Genomic DNA, 21,559 nt, shown 5'->3' with positions numbered 1-21,559 from the left:
GGGAAGATCCCACATGCCGCGGAGCGGCTGGGCCTGTGAGCCATGGCCACTGAGCCTGCGCGTCCGGAGCCTATGCTCTGCAGTGGGAGAGGCCAAAACAGTGAGAGGCCTGCGTATCGTAAAAAGAAAAAATAAAAATACTCCTGAACCAATGGCTCAAAGAAATCAAAGGGAAAATTTAAAAATATCTTGGCACAAATAAAAACGTAAACACAAACACTTATGAGATGCAGCATAACCAGTTCTAAGAGGGAAGTTTGTAGCTATAAACTCATACAACGACAAAAAACAAGAAATATATAAAGAGCCTGACATTACACATCAAGGAACTAGAAAAAAAACAAACTAAGCCCAAAGTTAGCAGAAGAAAAGAGATAACCAGCAATCTACAGATTCAATGCAATACCTGTTAAAATTCCAATGGCGGACTTCTGGGAAGATGGCGGAAGAATAAGACGCGGAGATCACATTCCTCCCCACAGATACACCAAAAATACATCTACACGTGGAACAACTCCTACAGAACACCTACTGAACTCTGGCAGAAGACCTCAGACCTCCCAAAAGGCAAGAAACCCCCCACGTACCTGGTTAGGGCAAAGAAAAAAAATAAACACAGACAAAAGGATAGGGACGGGACCTGCACCAGCGGGAGGGAGCTGTGAAGGAGGAAAAGTGTCCACACACTAGGAAGCCCCTTCGCGGGCGGAGACTGCGGGTGGCTGAGTGGGGGAGCTTCAAAGCCACGGAGGAGAGCACAGCAACAGGGGTGCAGAGGGCAAAGCGGAGAGATTCCAGCACAGAGGATCAGGGCCGACCGGCACTCCCCAGCCGAGAGGCTTGTCTGCTCACCCGCCGGGGCAGGCGGCGCTGGGAGCTGAGGCTCCTGCCTCGGTCGGAGCGCCGGGAGAGGACTGGGGTTGGCGGCGTGAACACAGCCTGCAGGGTGTTAGTGCACCGCGGCTAGCCGGGAGGGAGTCTGGGGGAAAAGTCTGGACCTGCCGAAGAGGCAAGAGACTTTTTCTTCCCTCTTTATTTCCTGGTGCGCGAGGAGAGGGGATTAAGAACGCTGCTTAAAGGAGCTCCAGAGACGGCGCGAGCCGCGGCTAAAAGTGCGGACCCCAGAGACAGACATGAGACGCTAAGGCCGCTGCTGCCGCCACCAAGAAGCCTGTGTGCGAGCACAGGTCACTATCCACACGCCCCTTCCGGGGAGCCTGTGCAGCCCGCCACTGCCAGGGTCCCAGGATCCAGGGACAACTCCCCCGGGAGAACGGCGCGCCTCAAGCTGGCAACGTCACGCTGGCCTCTGCCGCCGCAGGCCCGTCCCGCACTCCGTGACCCTCCCTCCCCCCGGCCTGAGTGAGCCAGAGCCTCCGAATCAGCGGCTCCTTTAACCCCGTCCTGTCTGAGCAAAGAACAGACGCCCTCCGGCGACCTACACGCACAGGCAGGGCCAAATCCAAAGCTGAGCCCCTGGGAGCTGTGAGAACAAAGAAGAGAAAGGGAAATCTCTCCCAGCAGCCTCAGAAGCAGCGGATTAAAGCTCCACAATCAACTTGATGTACCCTGCATCTGTGGAATACCTGAATAGACAAAGAATCATCCCAAATTAAGGAGCGGTGTGGATGAAAGGCTCTTGGTGCTGGAGCCAGGAGTTAGTGCTGTCCCTCTGAGGTGGGAGAGCCAACTTCAGGACACTGGTCCACAAGAGACCTCCCAGCTGCACATAATATCAAACGGCGAAAATCTCCCAGAGATCTCCATCTCAATGCCAGCACCCAGCTTCACTCAACGACCAGCAAGCTACAGTGCTGGACATCCTATGCCAAACAACTAGCAAGACAGGAACACAACCCCACCCATTAGCAGAGAGGCTGCCCAAAATCATAATAAGTCTACAGACACCCCAAAACACATCACCAGACGTGGACCTGCCCACCAGAAAGACAAGATCCAGCCTCATCCACCAGAACACAGGCACTAGTACCCTCCACCAGGAGGCCTACAAAACCCACTGAACCAACCTTAGCCACTGGGGACAGACACTAAAAACAACAGGAACTACAAACCTTCAGCCTGCAAAAAGGAGACCCCAAACACAGTAAGATAAGCAAAATGAAAAGACAGAAAAACACACGGCAGATGAAGGAGCAAGATAAAAACCCACCAGACCTAACAAATGAAGAGGAAATACGCAGTCTACCTGAAAAAGAATTCAGAGTAATGATAGTAAAGATGATCCAAAATCTTGGAAATAGAATAGACAAAATGCAAGAAACATTTAACAAGGACCTAGAAGAACTAAAGATGAAACAAACAATGATGAACAACACAATAAATGAAATTAAAAATACTCTAGATGGGATCAATAGCAGAATAACTGAGGTAGAAGAACGGATAAGTGACCTGGAAGATAAAATAGTGGAAATAACTAATGCAGAGCAGAATAAAGAAAAAAGAATGAAAAGAACTGAGGACAGTCTCAGAGACCTCTGGGACAACATTAAATGCACCAACATTCGAATTATAGGGGTTCCAGAAGAAGAAGAGAAAAAGAAAGGGACTGAGAAAATATTTGAAGAGATTATAGTTGAAAACTTCCCTAATATGGGAAAGGAAATAATCAAGTCCAGGAAGCACAGAGAGTCCCATACAGGATAAATCCAAGGAGAAATATGCCAAGACACATATTAATCAAACTGTCAAAAATTAAATACAAAGAAAGCATATTAAAAGCAGGAAGGGAAAAACAACAAATAACACACAAGGGAATCCCCATAAGGTTAACAGCTGATCTTTCAGCAGAAACTCTGCAAGCCAGAAGGGAGTGGCAGGACATATTGAAAGTGTTGAAGGAGAAAAACCTGCAACCAAGGTTACTCTACCCAGCAAGGATCCCATTCAGATTTGATGGAGAAATTAAAACCTTTACAGACAAGCAAAAGCTGAGAGAGTTCAGCACCACCAAACCAGCTTTACAACAACTGCTAAAGGAACTTCTCTAGGCAAGAAACACAAAAGAAGGAAAAGACCTACAATAACGAACCCAAAACAATTAAGAAAATGGGAATAGGAACATACATATCGATAATTACCTTAAATGTAAATGGACTAAATGCTCCCACCAAAAGACACAGATTGGCTGAATGGATACAAAAACAAGACCCATATATTTGCTGTCTACAAGAGACCCACTTCAGACCTAGAGACACATACAGACTGAAAGTAAGGGGATGGAAAAAGGTATTTCATGCAAATGGAAACCAAAAGAAAGCTGGAGTAGCAATTCTCATATCAGACAAAATAGACTTTAAAATAAAGGCTATTAGAAGAGACAAAGAAGGACACTACATAATGATCAAGGGATCAATCCAAGAAGAAGATATAACAATTGTAAATATTTATGCACCCAACATAGGAGCACCTCAATACATAAGGCAAATACTAACAGCCATAAAAGGGGAAATCGACAGTAACACATTCATAGTAGGGGGCTTTAACATCCCACTTTCACCAATGGACAGATCATCCAAAATGAAAATAAATAAGGAAACACAATCTTTAAATGATACATTAAACAAGATGGAGTTAATTGATATTTATAGGACATTCCATCCAAAAACAACAGAATACACATTTTTCTCAAGTGCTCATGGAACATTCTCCAAGATAGATCATATCTTGGGTCACAAATCAAGCCTTGGTAAATTTAAGAAAATTGAAATTGTATCAAGTATCTTTTCCGACCACAACGCTATGAGACTAGATATCAATTACAGGAAAAGATCTGTAAAAAATACAAACACATGGAGGCTAAACAATACACTACTTAATAACGAAGTGATCACTGAAGAAATCAAAGAAGAAATCAAAAAATACCTAGAAACAAATGACAATGGACACACGACAACTCAAAATCTATGGGATGCAGCAAAAGCAGTTCTAAGAGGGAAGTTTATAGCAATACAATCCTACCTTAAGAAACAGGAAACATCTCGAATAAACAACCTAACCTTGCACCTAAAGCAATTAGAGAAAGAAGAACAAAAAAACCCCAAAGTTAGCAGAAGGAAAGAAATCATAAAGATCAGATCAGAAATAAATGCAAAAGAAATGAATGAAACAATAGCAAAGATCAATAAAACTAAAAGCTGGTTCTTTGAAAGGATAAACAAAATTGATAAACCATTAGCCAGACTCATCAAGAAAAAAAGGGAGAAGACTCAAATCAATAGAATTAGAAATGAAAAAGGAGAAGTAACAACTGACACTGCAGAAATACAAAAGATCATGAGAGATTACTACAAGCAACTCTATGCCAATAAAATGGACAACCTGGAAGAAATGGACAAATTCTTAGAAAGGTACAACCTGCCAAGACTGAATCAGGAAGAAGTAGAAAATATGAACAGACCAATCACAAGCACTGAAATTGAAACTGTGATTAAAAATCTTCCAACAAGCAAAAGCCCAGGACCAGATGGCTTCACAGGCAAATTATATCAAACATTTAGAGAAGAGCTATCACCTATCCTTCTCAAACTCTTCCAAAATATAGCAGAGGGAGGAACACTCCCCAACTCATTCTACGAGGCCACCATCACCCTGATACCAAAACCAGACAAGGATGTCACAAAGAAAGAAAACTACAGGCCAATATCACTGATGAACATAGATGCAAAAATCCTCAACAAAATACTAGCAAACAGAATCCAACAGCATATTAAACGGATCATACACCATGATCAAGTGGGGTTTATTCCAGGAATGCAAGGATTCTTCAATATACGCAAATCAATCAACGTGATACACCATATTAACAAACTGAAGAAGAAAAACCATATGATCATCTCAATAGATGCAGAGAAAGCTTTTGACAAAATTCAACACCCATTTATGATAAAAACCCTGCAGAAAGTCGGCATAGAGGGAACTTTCCTCAACATAATAAAGGCCGTATATGACAAACCCACAGCCAACATCGTCCTCAATGGTGAAAAACTGAAAGCATTTCCACTAAGATCAGGAAGAAGACAAGGTTGCCCACTCTCACCACTCTTATTCAACATAGTTTTGGAAGTTTTAGCCACAGCAATCAGAGAAGAAAAGGAAATAAAAGGAATCCAAATCAGAAAAGAAGAAGTAAAGCTGTCACTCTTTGCAGATGACATGATACTATACATAGAGAATCCTAAAGATGCTACCAGAAAACTACTAGAGCTAATCAATGAATTTGGTAAAGTAGCAGGAGACAAAATTAATGCACATAAATCTCTGGCATTCCTATACACTAAGGATGAAAAATCTGAAAGTGAAATCAAGAAAACACTCCCATTTACCACTGCAACAAAAAGAATAAAATATCTAGGAATAAACCTACTTAAGGAGACAAAAGACCTGTATGCAGAAAATTATAAGACACTGATGAAAGAAATTAAAGATGATACAAATAGATGGAGAGATATACCATGTTCTTGGATTGGAAAAAGCAACACTGTGAAAATGACTCTACTACCCAAAGCAATCTACAGATTCAATGCAATCCCTATCAAACTACCACTGGCATTTTTCACAGAACTAGAACAAAAAATTTCACAATTTGTATGGAAACACAAAAGACCCCGAATAGCCAAAGCAATCTTGAGAACGAAAAACGGAGACGAGGAATCAGGCTTCCTGACTTCAGACTATACTACAAAGCTACAGTAATCAAGACAGTATGGTACTGGCACAAAAACAGAAATATAGATCAATGGAACAGGATAGAAAGCCCAGAGATAAACCCACGCACATATGGTCACCTTATCTTTGATAAAGGACGCAGGAATGTACAGTGGAGAAAGGACAGCCTCTTCAATAAGTGGTGCTGGGAAAACTGGAGAGGTACATGTAAAAGTATGAGATTAGATCACTCCCTAACACCATACACAAAAATAAGCTCAAAATGGATTGAAGACCTAAATGTAAGGCCAGAAACTATCAAACTCTTAGAGGAAAACATAGGCAGGACACTCTATGACATAAATCACAGCAAGGTCCTTTTTGACCCACCTCCTAGAGAAATGGAAATAAAAACAAAAATAAACAAATGGGACCTAATAAAACTTAAAATCTTTTGCACAGCAAAGGAAACCATAAACAAGACCAAAAGACAACCCTCAGAATGGGAGAAAATATTTGCAAATGAAGCAACTGACAAAGGATTAATCTCCAAAATTTACAAGCAGCTCATGCAGCTCAATAACAAAAAAACAAACAACCCAATCCAAAAATGGGCAGAAGACCTAAATAGACATTTCTCCAAAGAAGATATACAGATTGCCAACAAACACATGAAAGAATGCTCAACATCATTAATCATTAGGGAAATGCAAATCAAAACTACAATGAGATATCATCTCACACCAGTCAGAATGGCCATCATCAAAAAACCTAGAAACAATAAATGCTGGAGAGGGTGTGGAGAAAAGAGAACCCTCTTACACTGTTGGTGGGAATGTAAATTGATACTGCCACTGTGGAGAACAGTATGGAGGTTCCTTAAAAAACTACAAATAGAACTACCATATGACCCAGCAATCCCACTACTGGGCATATACCCTGAGAAAACCATAATACAAAAAGAGTCATGTACCAAAATGTTCATTGCAGCTCTATTTACAATAGCCCAGAGATGGAAACAACCTAAGTGTCCATCATCGGATGAATGGATAAAGAAGATGTGGCACGTATATACAATGGAATATTACTCAGCCATAAAAAGAAACGAAATTGAGCTATTTGTAATGAGGTGGATAGACCTAGAGTCTGTCATACAGAGTGAAGTAAGTCAGAAAGAGAGAGACAAATACTGTATGCTAACACATATATATGGAATTTGAGGAAAAAATGTCATGAAAAACCTAGGGATGAAACAGGAATAAAGACACAGACTTACTAGAGAATGGACTTGAGGCTATGGGGAGGGAGAAGGGTAAACTGTGACAAAGCGAGATAGAGGCATGGACGTATATACACTACCAAACGTAAGGTAGATAGCTAGTGGGAAGCAGCCGCATAGCACGGGGAGATCAGCTCGGTGCTTTGTGACCGCCTGGAGGGGTTGGATAGGGAGGGAGACGCAAGCGGGAAGAGATATGGGAACATATGTATATATATAACTGATTCATTTTGTTGTGAAGCTGAAACTAACATACCATTGTAAAGCAATTATACTCCAATAAAGATGTTAAAATGAAAAAAAAAATTCCAATGGCATTTTTCACAGAAATAGAACAATCCTAAAATTTGTATGCAACCACAAAAGACCCCAAACAGCCTAAACAATCTTGAAAAAGAACAAAGCTGAAGGCATCATACTTCTTGATTTCAAACTATATTATAAAGATATAGTAATCAAAAGAGTATGGTATTGGCATAAAAAGCAGGTACACAGATCAATGGAAGAGAATAGAGAGCCCAAAAATAAACCCATGCATATGTGGTCAATTAAGCTTTGACAAAGGAGTCAAGAATATACAGTGAGGAAAGGACAGTCTCCTCAATAAATGATGTTGAGAAAACTGGCAGCCACAAGCAAAACAATGACACTGGACCACTATCTTACACCATACACAAAAAATTAACTCAAGGTGAACTAAAGACTTGAACCTAAGACCTGAAACCACAAAAGCCCTAGAAGAATACAAAAGTGATAAGCTCCTTGACAATGGTCTTGGCAATGATTTTTAGATTTAACACCAAAAGCAAATATAAACAAGCGGGACTAGTCAAACTAAAAAGCTTCTGCAAAGAAAACCCAACAAAATGAAAAGGCAACCTACTGAATGAGAAAAAATATTTGTAAATTATGCATATGATAAGGGGTTAATATCCAAAATATATAAGGAATGTATAAAACTCAATAACAAAAAACAATCTGGTTAGAAAATAGGCAGAAAATCTGAAGAGACATTTTTCCAAAGAAGACATACAAATGGCCAACAGATACATGAAATGGTGCTCAACATCACAGAATTATACATCAGAAGCACAATGCGATATCACCTCACACCTATTACAGTGTCTTTTATTAACAACTTATTGACCAGAGATGTATTAATATGTCTTTTGTTACCTGAACATTATTGACCGGAGACGTATCAATACATTTTTAGAGAGTGATACAATTAACATCACCTTGAAAATTTGTTAGAACTTAAAATTGATTGAGGGTTCATTAATCAACTTATGATTGTCGTTATCATTCACATTTTTCTCTGTTAGGTTTTTGTTCCAACCTTGTGTATATTATAAATGCAAGTTTATTACCGTAAAATTTTCAAAAATGACATCGTGAAATTCTGAGTGAAGAATTTTTTGGTCAATTTTATGCAGATACTTTCTCTGACTGTCCGAGCAACATATATACTAGTGTCTCAGAAGATGATAATTCTTCAGAATATAGTTGATTCAGACGATGTGAATATTAGACTAACAAAAAGACAAAAAACCTTAGTGATTGATTCTGATATGGAAAGTGAAAACGAAACGGTGCTGGAGAATGCTCCTTTGCTTCTACAGAAGAGTGGATTGAAGACATTTCATGAAAATTAGAAGACTTTACAGGTGTGTCAGGTGTAACCACTGAATGTAATAACCCGAAACATAACAGAATTAATTTTGTTTTTTGGCAATAACTTTTTCGAGTTGGTCGCTTCTCAAACACACTTGTATCACCAACAGAATGAAAAATCATATAAAGAGTATGGTAAGGCTTTAAAATGGACTGATGTAAACAATAGTAACACGAAGAAGTTTCTTGGATTAATAATTTTGATGGGACAAATAAGAAAGTCACACTGGAAAGAATATTGGACTGATCCCTTACTTGAAACACCTGTCTTTCCAAAGATTCTGACGAGAAGAAGGTTCAAACAAATAATGACAGCTCTTCACTTTAATAACTCAGAAACTCCACTTCCTACAGACAGAATTTCAAAAGTTAAACCTCTTTTAGATTATTTTCTACCAAAATTTCAATCGATCTATATACAAACAAGAGCTATCACTTGATAAGGCAATGATAAAAGTGGAGAGGACAACTCAAGATTCAAAACCTATAATCCCAGAAAACTTACAAAATATGGAATTTTGGTCAGGATGGTTAGCGAAAGTGAAACTGGATATATATGCTACCTTGAGATTTACACAGGTGAAGGAAAGAAACTACAACAATATTATCAGTCCTACAACCTTATCTTGGTTCACAGCACCATATGTACCAAGACAATTATTACAACAGTGTGTCCACATCTGAAACACTGTTGAAAAATAAAACCAGAGTTTGTGGGACTATAAGAGAGAATTGTGGTCTACCAAACCAATTAAAGGAGAAATCTAAAATCTACAGGAGGAGAAATGACATTCTTATGGAAGGGAGAAGTGATTCTTCTTATATGGAAAGACAAGAGGCTAGTCCGCATGGTGACAACTATTCATGATGCCTCCATAACATCTACAGGAAAGGAAGACAGGAGGACTGGCCATCAGAAAACTAAGCCCACTTGTATATTAGAGTATAATAAATATATGAGGGACTTCCCCAGTGGTACAGTGGATAAGACTCCGTGCTCCCAATGCAGGGGGCCCGGGTTCGATCCCTGGTCAGGGAACTAGATCCCACATGCATGCTGCAACTACGAGTTTGCATGCCACAACTAAGGAGCCCTGGAGCCGCAACTAAGGAACCCGTCTGCCGCAACTGAGCCCACGTGCCGCAACTAAGGAGCTGGCAAGCTGCAACTAAGGAGCCCACCTGCTGCAACTAAAACCTGGTGCAACCAAATAAATATTTAAAAAAAATAGAATCATATCAAAAACAAAACAAAACACAACAAAAATGTATGAAAGGAGTTGATCGATCGATCAATATCTGGCAAACTTCAATATCCTCCAGAAAACTCGAAAATGGTATAAGAAAGTGGGTTACTGTTTGAGTAATTACAGTTTATTCAACGCATTTAAAATTTACGTAGCCTTAATGCACATAATAAAATGACTTAACAAGCAATTTTTGTTAGCAGTAGCTAGAGAATGGGTAACTGACCAGTCTGGTGAATGTAGTGGTAGTCCCACACCTGGTGCTTCTTGTGGCATTTCTAAAAGAGCCCCTCCACAAAGATCCACCTTGTTGACTATCATGTAAAATAAAAGAACATATTCTATATGAAATAATACCCACAGGACTAATAAAAAATGACACCACAAAGTGTAGAATCTGATCTTCCAGGAGAAAGCACAGTGAAAAGTATATTTGTAATAGATGTTCTTTCCCCTGCACAGAGGTGCCTGCTTTACTGCCTATCACACTCTAACGAAATAATAGAATGCTTTAGTAAGACATGTACTAAGTTTCAAATAAATACATTAAATGAAAAAAAAGTTGTTGATATTTACTCAAACACAGGTGTTTCAATATTCACTTACATAACAAATTGCCAGCCACAGGCGTTAAGTTTCTGCAAAAATCCCCCCATCAGTAATGTGTTAAAAAGAGAAGAAATAATGAGTGTTGGCAAGGATCTGGAGAAAAAGAAATCCTTGTGCACTGCTGGTAGGAATGTAAACTGGTGCAACCACTATGGAAAACAGTATGAAGGTTCCTCCAAAAATTAAAAATAGAACTACCATATGTTCCAGCAATTCCAGTTCTGGGTATATATCCAAAGGAAACAATAACACTAATTTGAAAAGATATATGCATCCACATGTTCACTGCAGCATTATTTACAATAGCTAAGACATGCAAGCAACCTAAGTGTCCGTCAGTGGAAGAACAGATAAAGAAAATGTAGTACATACACACAATGGAATATTATTTAGCTATAAAAAAGAAAAACACTCCTGCCAATTGTAGCAACCTGGATGGAACTTGAGGGCATTATGCTAAATAAAATAAGTCAGAAAGACAAATACTATTTGATCTCACTTATATGTGCAATCTAAAAGAAAAAAATAAAACGAAAAACCGAAGTTGGACTTCCCTGGTGGCACAGTGGTTAAGAATCCACCTGTAAATGCAGGGGACACGGGTTTGAGCCCTGGTCCTGGAAGATCCCACATGCTGCGGAACAACTAAGCATGTGCACCACAACTACTGAGCCTGCACTCTGGAGCCCGCGAGCCACAAGTACTGAGCCCGCGCACCACTACTACTGAAGCCTGCGCACCTAGAGCCAGTGCTCCACAACAAAGAGAAGCCACTGCAATGAGAAGTCTGCGCACCACAACAAAGAGTAGCCCCCACTTGCCACAACTAGAGAAAGCCCACATGCATTAACGAAAGACCCAATGCAGCCAAAAATTCATTTTAAAAAAAGAAGAAGCAATTAAAAATAAAATCCAAAGTCACAGATACAGAGAACAGATTAGTGGTTGCCAGAGACAGGGTGGTCGAATGGGTAAAACGGGTGAAAGTGGTCAAAAGTACAAATTTCCAGTTATAAAAATAAGTCATGGGGATGTAATACACAGTATGGTAATTATAATAATACTATATTGTATATTTGAAAGAAAGTAAACCTTAAAAATTCTCATCCCAAGAAAAAAGAAAATCTTATAACCGTATGGTGATGAATGTTAACTAGACTTACTGTGGTCACCATTTCTTGATGTGTACAAATATACAATCATTATATCACAAAATGAATATAATGTTGTATGCCTATTACATCTCAATTTAAAAAAAGGGATAAAGATTAGAGCAAAAATAAATGAAACATGGGACTTCCCTGGTGGTGCAGTGGTTAAGAATCTGCCTGCCAATGCAGGGGACACAGGTTCAAGCTCTGGTCTGGGAAGATCCCACATGCTGTGGAGCAACTAAGCCCATTTACCACAACTACAGAGCCTGTGCTGTAGAGCCTGCAATCCACAACTACTGAGCCCGTGTGCCACAACTCCTGAAACCCACGCACCTAGAGACCATGCCCCACAACAAGAGAAGCCACCGCAATGAGAAGCCTGTGGACCACAACGAAGAGCAGCCCCCGCTCACTGCAACTACAGAAAGCCTGTGCGCAGCAACAAAGACCCAATGCAGCCAAATAAATAAATAAATAAAATAAAATAAATGAAACAGAGAACAGGAAAACAATAGAAAAGATTAATAAAACAAAGAGCTGGTTCTTTGAAAAGATAAACAATTATTGACAAAACTTTAGCTAGACTAACCAAGGGAAAAACAGAGGATCCAAATAAATAAAATTAAAAATGAAAGAGACATTACAACTGATACCACACAAATACAAAGGATAATAAGCAACTACCGTTAACAATTTTATGCTATAAAACTGGACGACCTAAAAGAAATGGATAAATTCCTAGAAACATATCACCTACCAAGCCTGAATCATTAAGGACTAGAAAGTCTGAACAGACCAATTATGATTAAGGAAACTGAATCAGTAATCAAAAAAAAACTCCCAACAAAGAAAAGCCCAGAATCAGATGATTTCACTGGGGAATTCTACCAAACATTTAAAGAATTAACATCAATCCTTTTCAAACTCTTCCCAAAAACTGAAGAGAGGGAACATTCCCAGACTCATTTTAAGAGGCCAGCATTACCAGGATACCAAAGCCAGTTAAGGACACTACAAGAAAAAATTACAGGGCTACTCAGCCATCCAGTGGTTAAGACTCTGCGCTTCCACTGCAGGAGGCCCAGGCTTGATCCCTGGTCGGGGAACTAAGATCCACATGCCACACAGTGCGGCCAAAAAAAATAAAGAAAAGAAAAAGAAAAAATTACAGACAAATATACCTGATGAATATAGATGCAAAAATTCTCAACAAAATACTGGCAAATTGAATTCAACAGCACATTAAAAGGATCAAATACTAAGATCAAGTGGAATTAATGCCTGGGATGCAAGGATGGTTTAATACCCAAGTCAAATGTGATGCATCACATTAATACAATGAAAAATAAAGATAATATGATCATCTCAATTCATGCAGAAAAAGCATTTGAGAAAATTCAACATCCACTGATAATAAAAACTCCCAACAAAGTGGGTGTAATAGAAACATACCTCAACATAATAAAGGCAATATATATGACAAGCCCACAGCTGACATTGTACTCAACGGTGAAATGTTTGAAGCTTTTCCCCTAATAACAGGAATAAGATAAGGGTACCCACTCTCACCACTCCCATTCAACACAGTATTGGAAGTCCTAGCCAGAGCAATCAAGCAAGAAAAAGAAATAAAAGGCATCCAAATTGGAAAGGAAAAGGTAAAATTACCTCTATTTGCATAGCACATGATCATATATACAAAAAAATCCAAGAGACCATTAGAACTAATAAATAAATTCAGTAAAGTTTCAGGATAGAAAATCAACATACAAAAATCAGTTGCTTTTCAATACACTAACAATGAACTATCTGAAAAAGAAATAAAGAAAACATCCCATTTACAATAGCAGCAAAAACAGTATATACTTAGGAATAAATTTGACCTAGGAGGTAAAAGATCTGTAGATGGGAAACTATAAGACACTGATGAAAGATATCCCATGTTCATGTCTTGGAAGAATTAATATTGTTAAAATGTCCATACTACTTGGGAGATTGGGATTGACATATATACACTAATATGTATAAAACAGATAACTAGTAAGAACCCACTGCATAAAATAAATAAATAAATAATTTTTTTAAAATGTCCATACTACACAAAGGCATCTGTACATTCAATGCAATCCCTGCCAAGATTCCAGTGGCATTTTTTTTTACAGAAGTAGAAAAACCAATCCTAAAATTCACATGGAACCACAAAACACTCTGATAGCCAAAGCAATCCCAAGAAAGAAGAACAAAGCTGGAGGCATCACAATTCCTGATTTCAAACTTTACTACAAAGCAAGAGTGATCAAAACAGTATGGTACTGGCATAAGAAAAAGACATGTACCAATGGAACAGAATCAAGAGCCCAGAAATAAACCCATGCATATATGGTCAACTAATATATGACAAGAGAAACAAAAATACTCCATGGGTAAAAGATACTACCTTCGGGGCTTCGCTGGTGGCGCAGTGGTTGAGAGTCCGCCTGCCGATGCAGGGGACGGGGTTTCGTGCCCCGGTCCGGGAGGATCCCACATGCCGTGGAGCGGCTGGGCCCGTGAGCCATGGCCACTGAGCCTGCGTGTCCGGAGCCTGTGCTCCGCAACGGGAGAGGCCACAACAGTGAGAGGCCCGTGTACCGCAAAAGATAAATAAATAAAGATACTACCTTCAATAAATGGTGCTGGGAAAACTGGATATTCACATGCAAAAGAATGAAAATGAATCTTACACTATACACAAAATATACACTATACACAAAAATTAACTTGAAATGGCTTAAAAACTTAAATGTAAGACCTGAATCCATAAAACTCCTAGGGAAAAAGACAGGGAAAAAGCTCCTTGATGTTGGTCTGGGACTACTCAAACTAAAAAGCTTCTGCACAAGCAAAAGAAACAATCAACAAAATGAAAAGGCAACCTACAGAATAGAAGAAAATATTTGTAAACCATATCTGATGAGTTAATATCCAAAATATGTAAGGAATCATACAACTCAATAGCAAACAACCAAACCAAAACAAAAAATACCATTAAAAAGATGAGCAGGGCTTCCCTGGTGGCGCAGTGGTTAAGAGTCCGCCTGCCGATGCAGGGGACACGGGTTCGTGCCCCAGTCTGGGAAGATCCCACATGCCGCGGAGTGGCTGTGCCCGTGGGCCATGGCCGCTGAGCCTGCGCGTCTGGAGCCTGTTGCTCCGCGGCGGGAGAGGCCACAACAGTGAGAGGCCCGCGTACCGCAAAAAAAAAAAAAAAAAAACAGATGGACAAAGGAACTGAAGAGACATTTATGCAAAGAAAGTATTCAAATGCCCAACAGGTACCTGAAAAGGTGTCCAACATCACTAATCATCAGGGAAATGTAAATCAAAACCATAAAGAGATGACACTGTACCCCTGTTAGAATGGCTACTATCAAAAAGAGATAACAAGTGCTGGTGAGGATGTGGAGAAAAGGGAACCCTCATGCACTACTGGTGGGAATGTAAATTGGTGCAGCCACTATGGAAAACCGTATAGAGGTTCCTCAAAAAATTAAAAATAGAATTACCACATGATGTAGCAATTCCACTTCTGGATATATAGCCAAAGGAAATGGAATCACTATCTCAAAGACATATCTGCACCCCGATATTCAATACAGCATTATTTATGGTAGCCAAGACATGGAAACAACCTAAGCACCCGTCGATGGATGAATGAATAAAGAGAATGTGGCATATTTACACAACGGAATATTATTCAGCCACAAAAAAGAAGGGAAATCTTGCCATTTGTGACAACATGGATGATCCCTGAGGGCACTATGCTAAGTGAGATAAGTCAGAGAAAACCAAATAGTGTATGATCTCATTTATATGTGTAATCAAAAAAAAAAAAAACCAAACTCACAGAAACAGAAAGTAGACTGGTGGTTGCAAGGTGGCAGAGGGAAGGGTGGTGAAGGTGGTCAAAAGACACAAAGGGCACATATAACTTCCACTTATATGATAAGTAAGTTCTGAGGATGTAATGTGCAGCAGGGTAAGCAATACAGTATTATACACTTGAAAATTGCTCAGACAGCAGATCTTAAAAGTTCTCAACATACACACAAAAAAATTGTAACTATATGAGGTGATGAATATTTTAACTAACCTTACTGTGGAAATCATTTTGCAATATACACATATATCAAATCATCATGTTGTATACCTTTCACTCATACAATGTTATAAATCAATTATATCTCAATAAATCTGGGAAAGCTATAACTTTAATATAATTAAAATTTAATTAAAAAAAAAAAAGGAAGACCAGAGTACTGTCTCCTCCCCAGCGGGTCCCACTAGCCACCTCTAGGATTAACTACTAGAGGAGAAAGCACACGGGGTCAGGGAAGCCCTGTTCCGTCTGCCCTCTGGCTGCTGCCTGGGAGTTGCTGGGTCTTAACCTACAAAGGAGCTGGTTGCTGCTTTAAGCTAAGGGAGATGGAAGAGACACAAGACCATGAGTTTCCTTGGGGACCTCAGAGCCCCTGTCTTGAGGAGCTGGATGTGTAAGGAGCCAGATCCTGCTATGATCCAGCCAAGAGCAGCCACTGAGGGAGCAACTGAGAGCAAACCCCAAGCCAGAAGGTTTCAACGCACAAGTGGGACTGCTTTTGATGCTCGCTGAACATTCCCTGGGCTCTGGCCTGGCTCCAGTTAGCAAGACAGCCACTAGGACAGAGGCGCAAGGACAGCTCACCAGGCAGCTCTCTAACCCAAACTCTCAAGAAAGAAGCTGACACAAGCTGAGGCCCAAACACAGCACCATCCTCCAGAACCAGATCTTGCCCTCTCTCCTCCTTTTCCTTTTCCCTTTGTCTTCATATCCATGGTTATTTCAACAAATATTTATTGAGTATAAACGGTCCACCCAGCAAGGAGCCAGGCACCACGGGAGAAATTTATTCATTCAACAAACACAACGTTTCAGACAGTGATCGAACCAAAACCAATCAATCCCTGACCCAAAGACCCAAAGAATGAAAACAACCAAAATGTCTATCAACTGATGAACAGATAAAATGTGCTACATCTATACAACAGAACGTTAGTCAACAATGAAAAAGAATGAAACATGCTACAAGACAGATGAACCTTGAAAACATTATGTCAAGTAAAAGAAGCTGCTCACAAAAGACCACATACTGTGTGATACCATTCATATGAAATGTCCAGAACAGGCAAATCCATGGAGACAGAAATTAGATTAGAGGTTGCAAGGACTGGGGGAGTGACTGCTAACAGGTACATGGTTTTGGGGGAGAGATGAAAATGTTCTATAATTGACTGTAGTGATGGCTGCACAACTCTGTGAATATACTGAAAACCAGGCAATTGTACACTTTAAATGGGCGACCTGTACGGCATGTGAATTATATCTCAATAAAGCTGATATTTTAAAAAATCTCTGCCCTGATGAACGGGGAGAAAAGGGGAATCCAGAACAATAATAATGTAACCATATGTAGTGTGCCAAATATCAGTGCTTTGGGGAGAAATTAAGCAGGGAAGGGAAACAGTACAAGGAAGGGATCTGAAACTGTCAGAGAATGGAGACAGATGGCTTTACTCAGGATGCAAACCTGAAAGAGCTTAAGGAGCCAGCAGGCACCTATTGAGGGGAAGAGTACTCCAGGCAGCAGCTCCAGGAAACGCTAGTGCTCACAAATGCCTGGCAGATTGAGTCCAGCTGACGGCTAAGAGCCCTAAAGAGCTCTGAGTGCTGGGAGAAAGGGAAGCCCACAGCTGGTTGGACAAGGAACTCCACATGCAGTTAAGGGTGTCCAGAACTCCAAACACCAATTCAGGGCCCCATAGCAGGAGTTCTAAATTTATCTGTTGAATGAATGACTAATGAATCAACCAACTCTGCCCCAACACAGCCCCCAGCCCCACCTGTACCTGGAGGACCCTGTTACCTTTCCAGCCCAGTTTGATGTTCCACTCATAGAAGAAAATCAGCTTTCCTTTGCGGCTGCTGCAGGAAGCCTCGCCTTCCACCTGCTTCAGCTCACTGATCTCGCAACGGCCAGCCTCATTCTCCACAGCAATGCCCACCAGGAGCTCACGGAGCTTCCCCTTGGACCAGCTGGTGGCATCCCGCTCTGTCCTAACGAGGGCCAGAAGAAGGGCAGAGCTGTGGATGGAAGCCCCCACTGGTGTCCACATGCCCACTCTGGGGAATCAGGGTAATGCCCTGGCCCAGTCCAGATCAGCCCAATTCCACTCAAGCAGCTGTTGGGTGGTACTTTGTCTTAAAAACACTGGTTTATTTGGGGGAAAGGAGGTCTCGAAATCTCACCTGGTGGAAATGGAGGGGTAAAGCCTGGGCCACATGAAAAGGTAATTATAATTGAAATAACTTTTATCGTAATAAGACAAATTATCAAGTGTTTTCACACAGATATTATCTCATACAATCTTCCCAAATAATGTTCCCATTTAAAGGGGTGGAAATGAGCAGAGAGAAGTCCATTAAGTGTCCACGGTGACAAGGCTGGGAAAGGAGAGGTCAGCTCTTCCTAACCCCAAGCCAGGACTCCCCCAGGGAAGGATGCCCTCACAGGCTAAGGCTTTGCTCTGCCCTGGACCTGCCTCAGCATCACCTTGATGGCCTTGAGATAGCACAGCCCTCAGAGGAGCAGAGCAGAGAACATCACTTCCTGAAGCTCTGACTGAAGAGTGAGGGGCAAAAATCAGCCCAAGCTCCATATGAGATAGAAAAAGGATGGGTAACTAGTAAGAACTCCTAGAAGGCAGGGCTCACCAGAGACTCATCAAGTTAGATGTGGAGTTGAGATCCAAATTCCTGTTCTTTCCAATACATACGTAACACACACACACACACTTTCTACCTTCATTTTAACTCCCCCAAGCTTCAAGGGGCTGGGGGGGAGGGACGGCGCGGGGAGAGCTTCTAAGGTCAGAGACTGCCGAAGCTGAAGCGGTAAGTCAAGAATGACTTCTATTCCTGGGACCCAACCCAACTTTCAAAAAGAGGAAAGTGAAGTCCCAGAGCCGGTGCAGGTAAGACACCGGGTCTTCAGGCTCCAAGGGCTCCGCAAGCCCTGAGGCTAATGACGAGCATCTGCACCTGTGCAGCCCCCAACCCTCCCCACTCCCCCGGCCCGGGGCCCACCACGGCCCGGGAGGCGCCCCGAGACACCCGGCCGCCCCTGCACCCGGGTTACAGGGCGCCGGGCGCTCGCAGAGGGTCCCCACCCCCACCCCGCCGGCTCCGGAGGGAGGAGGCCCAGACGCCGCGGCCCCGGCCCCTGCCCGGCCGCACCAGTGCCAGTTGTTCACGTTGGTCCCGTCCTCCCGCTCCTCCACGATCCAGCGCGGGTCTCCCTGGCCCCACTTGGCCATGTCTGCGCCGCGGCGCGGCCTCAGCGGAGAACAAGGAAGAGCCGCGGCAGCGCTACGGCTCCGTCGCCGACGTTTCCGGCCTTCGAGCCCAAGATCAGAGCGTTCGCAGCGCCCAGAAAGTGCCAGAAATCCCCGCCCCCTGCGCCACCCGGCCCCGCCCGCCCCGCTCGCCCCGCTGCGGAGCTCCGGGAGAGCTGGAGCGGGGCTGTTTCCGAGGGGCGGGGGCGCGGGGCGGGGCCCGGAGGGTGGAGAGGGCGGGGGGCGTCTGGGCTCAGGAAGCCCGCCCCCCGGGAGGGGGTTGGGCCCGAGGCGGGTGCGGGCCAGGAGGGGAGGGGTCGGGGCCCAGGAGACCCGCGTGGGGGGCGGCGGTGGGTAGGCTAAGGGCCCGAGCCACGGCGCTGGGCGGGGGGCGACCTGGGAGGCCGGGTGGGGTTTGCGGAGGCCTTGGGCCCTGCCGCGGGTCTCGCAAGTGCACGGGCTGGGGAAGGCCGGACGCCTCTCAACGGTTCGTTATTATTACTGCAGCGACGACCTTCAGTGCTGGCAAGCGGGGCGTTGAGTAAGGGGCGCCTGAGAGTTGCACCGGGGCTGCAGACAGGAAACGGCCGTCGGGCTGCCACCGGCAGTGCTGACGGTGTTCGGTCCTCTCGAGGACACGACCCTCGCGAGCACTTGGTCACCCTGTTTGCTGTGCGACCGACTTGCAGAGGTCGGAGCGCGCCCACGATGCGAGGCGGAGGTGGTCTCGGCGGAGCGCGCCGTGTTTACACCGTATTCGTTTTCTGTTGAAAGTTCCTACGGAGTTGGTGCACTCTGGCTCTCTCCTGGACGCCAAGTCTCACGCCTTTCCGCCACCTGTCCAAGTAGCACGAGCTACCAAGTTCCCAGTTACTTCGGGAATGTTTACATTTTATTCATGTAATAGTCCTTTCTAGATGACAAAAGAATGTGATAGCAAGCGTATATTACTGCAGCTCGATTCAATTTTACAAAAGTTAAGTGGATATTAATGATTCCTTTAACGAATTTTCACCTTTCAGCAAAAACTTTGCGCCAACTATTTGGGAAATGTTGCTGACAGGTCTGTGGATATTTATTTAGCAGGCAGAACAGGTATGGAATTTTGGAAGTCTGGAAGTACCTCACTGTTCTGTTCCACTGTGATGGACTGTCCTCTGCCTGTGGTCTGTTCTCAATGAAATAAACTGGTAGAGAATGCTTTTCGCCATTTGCTTACTGGAGCTACTACATTCCAACGTCATTTTCCAAAAAGCTACAACAGTTTTGTAAGCAGACTGTTTACCAAGTGTTTTGACCCCCAAACAAAATGACATTTTGATTTCACCTTTTACACTTTACTTCACCAAACTCATGGACAACTAACACAAGGTATCAGATAGAAAAGAATTGGATGGGCAATACTAGTGGGTACTGTTTTCTTGTGAATTTTATCCAGTTCATAAAGAATATTACCAATGGAACAGCACATAGTGAGATATGTATCATTGGAACCTGGGGTAAGACTTACAAGAAAACTTACGGTATATGAAGTATTGAGAGTAGTCAAAATCAGAGGGACAGAACAGTGTTGCCAGGGGCTGCGGGGAGAGGGAAGTGGGGAGTTATTGTTTAGTGGGTATAGAATTTCAGTTTTACAAGATGAAACAAATTCTGAAGATGGAGGGTGGTGATGGTAGCACAACATTATGAACGTACTTAACACCACTGAACTGTACACATAATGGTTACAATGGTAAATTTTTTATGTGTATTTTACCACAATAAAAAAATTTTCGAAAAACAACCTCTAAATCAATGAGTAAAATGTTGCTGGGGAAGAGGATAATCATGAAATATGGAGGTATATCAAACATACCCCTGCTCAGTTTACTTACTAACTACATTCAAAAGGGAAAAGTAATCTTTACAAAGGAGAAATCTGGCAACTAACCACCTTAACCAAATGGTCAAACTCAGCATCAATGGAGCAAACTGACATGTGTACACCATCACCTAAGTAGCATTCCTGCCAAAAATGCTTATTCTGAATCTAATCATGAGGAAACAATCAGAAAAGTCCAAATTGAGGGAAATTCTGCAAAATGGATCTGGCCTAAACTCTACAAAAATAAACATTTCATGAATATCAAAAGAAGACTAAAGAGAGGTGGCAATAGATGCAATGCTTGATCCTAAATGAGCTCCTGGATCCAAAACAAACAGTTTAAAATGACATAATTGGGGAAATTTAAATTGCATTTCAGACTGCATACTGGATAATGTTGTATCAATGTTAAATCTTTTGAGCAGTTAAACTTTGGTTACAAACAAGAGCATTCTTGTTCTTTGGAGATTACATGCTGAAATATTTGTAGGTAAATTGTCATGATGTCTGCAATTAACTCAGAGAAAAGCAGATAAAGCAAGGTGGCAAAGGTTGACACCTGGTGAATCCAGGTGAAGTGTATCTGAGGGTTCCTTGAACTATTCTTGCAACTCTTCTGTAAGTTTGAGATTATCTTCAAAAGAAAAACTGGGGG

At 42.1% G+C, this 21,559-nt stretch overlaps 1 protein-coding gene across 3 annotated transcripts in view; it reads right to left on the bottom strand.

Moving 5' to 3' along the window:
* LOC113633547 (activator of 90 kDa heat shock protein ATPase homolog 2) overlaps positions 1 to 19,107 on the bottom strand; it is a 29,451-nt gene extending 10,344 nt beyond the window's left edge. The window contains exons 1-2 of one of the 3 annotated variants that reach the window (XM_027131787.1): positions 18,940 to 19,107; positions 17,570 to 17,760 (exon numbers count right to left, since the gene is read on the bottom strand). In XM_027131787.1, coding sequence (XP_026987588.1) covers positions 17,570 to 17,760; positions 18,940 to 19,019 — 271 coding nt within the window. In that variant the 5' untranslated portion in view covers positions 19,020 to 19,107. The remainder of the gene's footprint in view (positions 1 to 17,569; positions 17,761 to 18,939) is intronic. The other 2 variants (XM_027131786.1, XM_027131785.1) reach the window with 2 other exon arrangements.
* Between the last annotated feature and the right edge of the window lie 2,452 nt (positions 19,108 to 21,559).

Source organism: Aethalodelphis obliquidens, unplaced genomic scaffold (assembly GCF_003676395.1).
Source record: "Aethalodelphis obliquidens isolate GAN/ISIS:26980383/991018 unplaced genomic scaffold, ASM367639v1 scaffold40, whole genome shotgun sequence".
Taxonomy (NCBI): Eukaryota; Metazoa; Chordata; class Mammalia; order Artiodactyla; family Delphinidae; genus Aethalodelphis; species Aethalodelphis obliquidens.
Note: the sequence above shows the minus strand (reverse complement) of the source record. Positions and strands in the feature narration are given on the sequence as shown.